General features: G+C 38.5%; 2 protein-coding genes across 2 annotated transcripts; one reads left to right on the top strand and one right to left on the bottom strand.

The window, feature by feature from the left end:
* The first annotated feature begins 171 nt into the window (after positions 1-171).
* LOC101175104 (serum paraoxonase/arylesterase 2) lies at positions 172-5,080 on the top strand. Its single transcript, XM_004077810.5, has 9 exons — positions 172-322; positions 442-509; positions 687-742; positions 860-1,025; positions 2,433-2,556; positions 2,633-2,833; positions 2,932-3,013; positions 4,528-4,656; positions 4,736-5,080. Exons 1-9 carry the CDS (start codon positions 240-242, stop codon positions 4,892-4,894), a joined length of 1,068 nt encoding a protein of 355 aa, XP_004077858.1. The 5' UTR covers positions 172-239; the 3' UTR covers positions 4,895-5,080.
* Positions 2,854-9,070, bottom strand: LOC101156677 (potassium channel subfamily K member 5). Its single transcript, XM_023963961.2, has 5 exons — positions 8,769-9,070; positions 8,064-8,175; positions 6,306-6,472; positions 6,034-6,202; positions 2,854-5,964 (listed from the first exon to the last, which is right to left on the bottom strand). The coding sequence occupies exons 1-5, from the start codon at positions 8,952-8,954 to the stop codon at positions 5,291-5,293; spliced, it is 1,308 nt and encodes a 435-aa protein (XP_023819729.1). The 5' UTR covers positions 8,955-9,070; the 3' UTR covers positions 2,854-5,290.
* Between the last annotated feature and the right edge of the window lie 245 nt (positions 9,071-9,315).

The following is a 9,315-nucleotide window of genomic DNA, read 5'->3' on the forward strand; positions in this document are numbered from 1 at the left end:
ACATATGCTACCCCTTAATAGAAATTACAGCTCTTCATGAGAACAATTTGATCATATTTTACATTTTTGTTAAATAAAGCAGCACTTTATATAATCATTATTATATAATCAGATCCCCCTCCCCTATTATTGATTGTATCACTCATAATTTCTTTCTAGAATTGGCCAAGATTTTAGTGCTGGTTTCAGCGCCCCCTCTGGTGGAGTCATGTAAACGCACCCCGGTGTGTCTGTCAAACATGGCCGCAGTGAGGAAAGCGCTGATTGCTGCTGCTGTTGCAGCATTTGCAGCGCTGTTTGGACGAACATTCCTAAAGTTGAAGTAAGTCATTGGATATTTAAGAGGTGCATGCAGATGATGGCTAACAACAACAGAGTTTGGTACACTTTGATTGTGTTGTGTCTTCAAAACATGTTTGTGTGTTTGTGTTGTTTCCGCAGGGACATAAGTCTTGCTTCCAGGGAAATTCCTGTGAAACGCCTCAACTGTCAATACTTAAAAAACATAGGTATTCTTGTTGTGTTATTGTTATATTCAAATCTTAAGGTTTTGTTTTTTAGTGTAGATGTTGATTAGTTGTGCAAACTGATAAGTGAAAAGTTTGAAGTCCACTTCATAGTAGGTCAAGTGTCAGAAGGAGAAAGGATGAGTTTGTGTGGTTTATTAATTATTATTTTTGAATCAGATTATGGCGCAGAGGATATCACTATACTCAAAGACGGACTGGCCTTCTTAAGCACTGTATGTGAGCTTTTGATCACTATTACAATGATAGATAAATGACTGGGAATTTGAAGAGTTTATGAAAACATGATTTCAATCTTGTCACTAAGATGTTTTTTTTTTTTTTTTTAACAGGGCCTAAAGTATCCTGGACTGCATTCCTTCTCAGATGAACCAGGGAAGATGTATGTTTTGGATCTGCTGCACCCAAAAATGACCCCAGTGGAGCTCCAGATCAAAGGCCAGTTGGACCTGAGCTCCTTCAATCCTCATGGCATTAGTGTGTATGAAGATGAAGCGGGTGAGGAGCCATGTCTGTGTGTGCAGCTAATATAACATTCATGATAGTTATTTTAACGTCGAATGTTAACCTCATCTGTTAGAGCTGATAGATTTTTCGTCAGTCTGTGAAATTATATCATGTTTTGATTTCGGTTATTTTAAACAAAGAAAAAATTTGCTTTAAAAGAGTCAGGAATCTTGAAATAAGGTTTAAAATTTGACTTTTTTCCCTCTCTTTAGTGGTTTTTAATTTGCTCTGAACTGGATTAAAATATATTATTATATACGAAATTATTTTTACATAAAGATGTAAGTTTTTATCAAAGAAGCTTTGGACAAACACTGAAGAATTATTAAATATGAGCATGACTTTTTATTAGCGGTGAAACGATAATTTGACTTAACCAATGAATACGATTCAAGCAGATCGATCTGTCTGAAGCAAGCTGTTAATCAATTCAATTCAATTCAATTTTATTTGTATAGCCCAAAATCACAACAACAGTCATCTCGATGGGCTTCGAAGTAAAACATGAACTCAAAAGGATCACGAATACAAAGAGTTCAATAGGAAAATACTAAAATGAACTAACAAACTGACTAAGCTATACTGGCATCCCTGCCCTTAGACCCCCCTTCGACGTAAACCAGGATTGTTTCAAAATGAAATAAATCAATGGAAAATACAATTGGATTGAGGTACTGTAGGTTTTTCTTATTAAAACGGAAAAAACGACCAAGTGAATCAAATCAGTTAAAACACATATGATGGCAGCAAAAACGGATCAGTCCATCATTCCAGTCCAATGTATAAAAAAAAACCTTTGAATTTAGTAAAGACATGTGACCATACAGTGTGGTAGAATGTTCTAATAATGTTCCCTTTGGATTATTTTGATGTGGAAAAACAACAGTGCACTGAACTTTATAAAACTAAAATGTGAATGGATTTACCATTAATTCGTGCTTACTTTTTTTTCTTGTACACATTTAATTTGCACTTGATTGTCTTCCAAGAAGTACAAAGAATGTGGAAAACTTCACCTGTACTGTTCAGTACCCAGATATTTATCTCCGAGAAACACTGGTTAAAGCTTTGACTAAATATGTCCTCTATTCATTTATGGTCAGTGAAACGGGTCGTTCAAGATGAATCAATACCTGCTAGGAATCGTATTGGCAACCACAAACGATGATCTCAATCAAATCTTTGTAAAAATTAACCGTTCCATCCCTATTCTTTATAACAACCTTCCAATTTTTGGGCGGACAAAAATGTAATTTGAGTATTTTAACTTGTTTTTAAAAGCACAAAGGCTATGGCATTTACTGCACACAAGTTCAACTGTTGGCCCAATGTTACTTTTCAAATAGTAAAGCCCCTTTCAGCACAATAAATGCAGTGAAAGTATACGCTTCTTTGCAGATGACTCCATATATGTGTTTGTTGTTAATCACCCTGAGCACAAAAGCCAAGTGGAGATCTTTCGCTTCGTTGAGGAAGACACACTTATGCACCTAAAAACCATTACTCACCCTTTACTGCACAGGTATGTGCTGGATATGTAATAAAGCGGCTGCATTGTACTAATCACACTGAACTTGCCCCGTTTTCCTCTTCATCAGTGTGAACGACATTGTTGCAGTCGGAGCAGAGCACTTCTATGCCACCAACGATCACTATTTTCACCATGAAGCTCTTCAGTTGCTGACCTTCATGTTTGACTTGTCCTGGTGTGACGTGGTGTACTACAGCCCACACGAAGTGAGGGTGGTGGCTGGTGGCTTTAAATCTGCAAATGGAATTAACATATCCCCCGACCGACAGTAATTGCCATTTACTGATATTTTTCAGAGGGAAAAATATATTTATTACACATTTGTAAAATAAAATAAGCAATTTTTTTCTCTTTTTTTTCTTACAGGTATATTTATGTTTCAGATATCATGGACCACGAGATTGATATTTTCAGGAGAAATGAGGGGGAACAGTTAGCATATGTCAAGGTGATACTACTTTATCCTATACTTCATCAATTAAACTGAAATGTAACAAAAAATTCTTCGGTAATTGTTTGTATCAAACTCACATAAGCTGTGGAACTCATGTCTCTTGACTCTTAGGACACTGGTTAAAAGCACTTCTAAAGAAATGTGGCAAAACGTACTTAAAGTCTCACTCCGATTCTCTTGATCTATTTTAAAACTTTCCCCAGTCATCTTTAATTATGATTATGCCATTTTTAGCCCAAAATAAAAATGTGTGTTGTTTTCTAGGACATAATTTCTGCAGAAAGGCAGGAGTTCATTATAAATTCTCCTCTGAGTTCAATTCAATTTTATTTGTATAGCCCAAATTCACAACAGTCATCTCGATGGGCTTCGTATAGGTAAATGAAAAAGTTAAACATAAAATCAAAAGGATCATGAATACATAAAATTCAATAGGAAAATACTAAATTGAACTAACTAAACAGACTAAACTAAACTGGACATCCCTGCCCTTAGACCCCCCTTCGAGTTCTGGGTGGGACTGTTGGTCAGAGCAACCCGGCCCCCTCTTTCTCTCCCGTTGCAGAGCCGGAACTTGTGGCCCACCCAGCGTATTTTCTATGTCACAAATACAATCTTTTTCAAAAAGCATTTTTTCGACTGCGCCTGATTTGCAACAGTTTGAATGAAAAAATACTCAGAAATGAAATTTTGAGCAGAATTTTCTTAAACTACAGTCACATACTTAAGTGACTTAAATGCAAGTTTTTCAGCAGGATAGGCTGGTGGCCACACGGCAGCATTTGTTATCGGGAGGCGGCAGTTACATTTTTCCACTCCCCACAGTGGTCCTGGAGGTTTTTAAGAAAAAGTACAAATTGAACACTGACGGGACGATTTTTGTGACATTGGTCAGTGACCGTCCCGGCACATTTCGAGGTTGTGGGGTGGTAGTCCAGCGCTAGGGGGGGTGGCAGGAAGGCAGAAGGCAGCACTGCGATAATTGACTAGTAAGAGGGTCTCCAAGGTCAACAAAATCATCTAGTGATCAGCCGATTTCAGACTGCCACCCCTTGCCCTGCCGTCCCACTGCCACCGTCCAATTGTTAGAAATTGGACAGTGGCAGCGCAGACATAGGTCGGGGGCCCAGCCGGGGATGACCACATTTGTCATTTGGCGATACCGACTAGCGTGGGTGCTGCATATAAATGGGGAGACGGCATTGATGCTGCACTATCATGACGTTGATAGGGGTTAGGGTATGGCGACTCTAAGACCCCTGTATTGACGAATTGCAGTTACTGCTGAGAAGAATACAAGGAAGATACATGTTGTGCTGCTGCACAATTCATACAAAAGCCATGCACACAAGAAGGGTAAAGAAGAAGAAGAAGAATCGGAGTCCTATATCATCAGAAAAATGCCACGAGAACATGTACAAACACTATTTTCTCCAGAGTGGGTCTGAAGTACTAAAGACAGCACTTGTTTACTAAGTCCCATTGACCTTGTTCATGTCTCTTAACAGTCTGTGGCTGTTGGATCCCTTTGTGACAACATTGAGGTCGACCGCAGGACGGGTGACATATGGCTGGGTTGTCATCCCAATGGTTTGAAACTTTTAAAGTTTGACCCTGAAGATCCACCTGGCTCAGAGGTTTTACTTTTTTCCCCTATCTAAAAAACTAATAAATGAATTTCTCTATTGCTTTTAACACTTTAACTGATTTCCGCAGGTCATACGGATTAAGAACATTCACTCAGAGCGTCCAGTCGTGTCCCTGGAGTATGGAGATGACGGCCGTCAGCTCATCGCCTCCACTGTAGCTGTTCCTTATGAAGGAAAGCTACTTATAGGCTCAGTTTTCCATAAAGCCCTACTCTGTATTTTATGATGATCTTTGTTTGCATGTACCCCCAAGGAGAACTAAAAGAAGCATTTTTGAGACCTTAGATTTGCATAACTAATCAATAAAAAATGTCTTTGTTTGATTTTCACAAGTATTTCAGTCCAAAATTTCACTAAATATAAAAAACAATCTAACAAAAATAAATTCATGCATTGCATAGTTGCGTTGAAACATCGGCTCTTCAGTACAGTCACAATCTGACTTAAACTCTATCAGGTCTAAAGTAGAAGGATTCTCTGAAAACACAGTCCGTCGTTCAGTTCAGTTTCTTTCTATGCAGTATTAAGAATTGTTCTACTCTTTTTTGCTGAAATATTTTCATCTTTTTCAATGGTCAGACAGAACCCTAGGCTCTTGTCTTGGTGACAGAATGAATACATTTTACCCTTTGTCATCACAGTTCAATTGAAATTCTTCCTCAGGCACCTTGCATATTGTAAATCTAGTGGCCCCACCGTCCCAATGCTCAACATTCTCCTCCTCTTTTTCGCCGCCTTTAGCTGACACAGAAAAATGTAGAGCATCGCTTTCTGGTCCAAAGACGCCACCACCTTTCTCATCATCTGAGGAGTCGAGGTCTTGAATGTTGTCCTGCTGCAGAAGCGCCTCCTCCTGCTCACTTTCCTCTATCTTGGCGTTGAGAAACGCCTCGCTGATGCTGATCATGCGTTTGCGGCGCGGCGAATGTTCCAGGGTCTGAATGGCTAAGATGTCACTGCAGCTTTTTGAACGGTTGATGTTCTCGGGCGGCTTTTTAATCCTCGCCGTAATTCCAATCTGTTTGATGATGGTGCTATAGTCCTCATCCTTCTCAGAAAGAAAGTTAAAAATGTCAATGACAGATGGCTTCACGTCCAGGTTTTGCTTTTCTACCAGAGGCTCTGGTTCAATCAGGTGCCGGCGCTTGTGTCGTCTTTTCTTTAGCACTTTGTGGGCTTCCACCACCATGTGGACGTTCCAGCTGAAGAACAGGGATAACCAGGCCAGCCCCATGTAAATCCATATTTCTGCACACACTCTGTACAGCCGGGGGTACTGGATGTCCGGATTTACACCTAAAATGACGGTCAGTGTTCAGACGTTGACAGTGGTCCTAATCCAACAATGACCTCAGCTTTTCTTACCTGCAACATAATCACCAAAGCCAACTGTTGTGAGTGTGATGAAGGAGAAGTAAATCCCTTCCAAGTACGTCCATCCTTCCACTGACATAAAAACAAAAGGAGGGATCACCAAGTGCACCAGCAGCCCCCATAAGAGGAACAACGCTGTGCAGGTAAATTGGACCTTTTTCTGGTACCGGTGGAGAAAAAAAAATGCGTTAATATTTTTTTTAAACATTTGCTTTCTTTTGGGGGGGGGGGGTTATAGTTTCTGCAAAGCTGGTAAGACTTACCACTGAAATGCCTTTCCGAATCATAACCTGAGATAAACGCTTTGCTCGGTCTCCAAAGAAGGAGCCCAGTTCACTGAGCCACACCAGACAGAGTGGGATCCCACATAGACCGTACAGGATACAGAACACACGGCCCCCCTTTGTCTTGGGAGCAACATTTCCATAACCTGTATATCACAAAAAGGAAAAAAAATAAATAAATGAATTACTTTCACTGATAGTGAAAAGGAGTAGAACCCAAGCAGTAACATTACTATTACCCTTAGCAAAATGTAAACAAAGTGTACTACAAGTATACTTAATCTATGCTAAAAGTGAGGCAGTATACTTGAAATTAACCTTTTATATACTATCTATAAGATTAAAATGTTCCAATTTAGTTTAAAGAAGTTTTAGGTTAGGATACATCCTACTGTACTTGTACATGCGCTACAGCGGAAGTCTGCAACCTGGGGATCCAGAGCCACATGCAGATATTTTATCCCTCCATTCTGGCTCTTTGGCTTTGAGGGAAAATGCTAATAATTTAAACAAATATTGTTTTTTTGTTTTTTTATAGTTTTGGTTAATTTAAGTTAATTACGTTGTGTCATTTATGTTTACCTTTTTAACATTTCAGATAAATGAGCAAAATGGTGGTAACAAGCTTAGCCTATACTGTCAGTTTATGACTAAAATAAGCTTAGAGCCCACAGATTTGTTTTTGTTGTTTTTAGGGAGGGGGGGGGGGGTTCTATATCAATGTTATTCTGTTTTGATAGTTAAAAAAGAAAAAGGGTGAAGGTGCAACCAAAATAGAAAAAAACACATTTGTACTTTATAACATTTTTACTTTTCATAAATCTGCTGCAGGATGAGGTTCATATTTGACACAGGGTGTATTTTATTTTGAAAGTAATTGATGTCAAAATTAAAAGAAGTAAAAATGGTTAAATATAGAACAACTAAACACTGTCAAAATTCAACTATTGTAAATATTTTAACGCTACATTTTTTTAAAGAATGACTTGATGTGTTTTAGACTACTGTTGCTTTACTCCTTTGCAAAAACAAAAATTTAACACTGCGGTGAGATGGGCTTTGGTAAGATAGAAACTAAACCAATTGGCTCTTTTAGTATTGGCAGATTCCTGGTCTGTAAACTTGCTGTACATAAGTAGGCCTATACTTAATAAAAATAAACTTTAAGTGTACAACTTTTTGATAAAGGCACTTAGGGAGTACTATAAATTATATTTATATCTATTACAAATGCTTGAATTATAACAATTAGGGGAATAATGATTTGTTTTAACATCAATTTGATTCATATCATAATTTGTGGTTGCTGATCCGAATTAGAATCGAAGTTGGTTCATTTTGAACGATACGATTCAATCTGATTCACTGACCTAAGATCGATCCATGACATCTTGGGCCAAAAATTCAAACAGATAGATCTTTTTTTGCTGCCATCACATGTATTGTCTGCTGTGATGGCACTTGGTCGTTTTTACGTTATAGTAAAATAAACCGCCTGAATGAAAACGATGTTTTCCAATATTGATCAAATCGATTTATCTCCTTTTGAAATGATTCTATACCATTTGATTAACAATTTACCTCAGACAGATTGATCTGGTTGGATTGTAGGATCAAAAATTCATCCATTAATCGTCTCACCCCTAATTATAATAATATTAAGATAAAAATACACTTTTCTGGGATGTGTTTTGTCAGTACATAGAAACTGGTGTGGTAAAAAGAAAAGTCTGGGACCTATAGTGGTGACGATGGTGGCAGCAAAAATGACAGAGTTGACCCAGTCCCACGTGTTGCGGTGATTGTCCCCGGTGATGGCCACACCTTGGCCCGCAGCCTCCGACGCAACCTGACAGACAAAAGCAATGTCTGTGTATCAATGACACAAAACAAAAGCGTCCCCGCTGATCACCTGTGAAAACCCTCATTCATCCAGGATGTTGTTACATAACGAAAACGTTTTTCTTCTTCTTTTAATCTGGATTTTATTTTTGAAGTTGTAAAAGTTTCACATCTCATCCATAAGGCTTTCTCAATAATTGTATTGAATACTAAAGGTATACACTTGGCTATTCTCATGTAAAATCCCCAAAGTGTAAATAAACTGGCCCCGTTTCAACATTCACGTTCGTGCGTGTCCGTGCATGCGCCGCATACCTATGGATAAATCGCAACGGAGTTATTTTCCGCTTTTAACTCATACCTTTAAAAAAAAGAATTAAAACTACCGTCTCTGTAACTTTTTCCTAAACTTCCGAAGTTTTTGGCGACACAAAGGCAGCTCCCGCCTCACGCGCTCAGACTCCATTAAAAAGCACAAGTCTGATCATTTTCACAGATTTATAGACGCTCAGTCAGTTGATTCAAACTATGGTTTTATAAGCCCATAAATTCAGAAGAGGCAGGGTTAAACCCTTCCCACAAAGATAAGTAGTACCATACCTCCAGGATCTCATCGAGATCCTCCAGGGTCAGACACTGGTAGGTCTTCAAAATGTTTTCCTTCTGCTGGATATATTTGTCTCTGACGGACATCCAGTAGGGCTCCTCGAGAATTTGGAAAACGGCCGCTCCGATGGACAAATAAAAGATGATACAAGAGGTTAAAAGAGGACCTTTATCGGCCATTGTGAGGTCATAGTTTTATCCCCTGAAGGACGCGCAGATCACTCTAACAACAGGGCTCTGGTCTGCTTCTTCCTGGTTTTTTTTTTTTTTTTTTTTTTTTTCAGTTTGCAGATGCAGAGTTGCGCTACAACTCTCAGTCGGAACATAAAAACATGGGTCTATTGTTCAGCTGGTCAGGTGATGTCAAACTTTTGCTCTTCCTAGAAAAGGATTTTTATTTGAAGAAAAAAAACAGTTTTGCTGCTTTTCTGACTGCAAATCTAACCCTAACTCTTCAAAAAAAAAAAAGAAAAGAAAAAAGAAGTTTCAGACAATCTTTGATTAAACCCATTTTAAATGTTGGGGACTGATATCTGCACAA

The sequence above is a fragment of the Oryzias latipes genome, chromosome 16, assembly GCF_053564925.1.
Source record: "Oryzias latipes strain Hd-rR chromosome 16, Olatipes_Hd-rR_3.1".
NCBI lineage: Eukaryota > Metazoa > Chordata > Actinopteri > Beloniformes > Adrianichthyidae > Oryzias > Oryzias latipes.

Bases quoted from the DNA above. Each gene is read 5' to 3' on its own strand.
- LOC101175104 (XM_004077810.5), top strand. From the start codon at position 240: ATGGCCGCAGTGAGGAAAGCGCTGATTGCTGCTGCTGTTGCAGCATTT. The intron at 323-441 runs GTAAGTCATTGG...TTGTTTCCGCAG, and splicing joins CGAACATTCCTAAAGTTGAA to GGACATAAGTCTTGCTTCCA. The intron at 2,834-2,931 runs GTAATTGCCATT...TTTTTCTTACAG, and splicing joins AACATATCCCCCGACCGACA to GTATATTTATGTTTCAGATA.
- LOC101156677 (XM_023963961.2), bottom strand. From the start codon at position 8,954: ATGGCCGATAAAGGTCCTCTTTTAACCTCTTGTATCATCTTTTATTTG. The intron at 8,176-8,768 runs GTATGGTACTAC...TTTGTCTGTCAG, and splicing joins ATCTCGATGAGATCCTGGAG to GTTGCGTCGGAGGCTGCGGG. The intron at 5,965-6,033 runs GTAAGAAAAGCT...CCGTCATTTTAG, and splicing joins CTTTGGTGATTATGTTGCAG to GTGTAAATCCGGACATCCAG.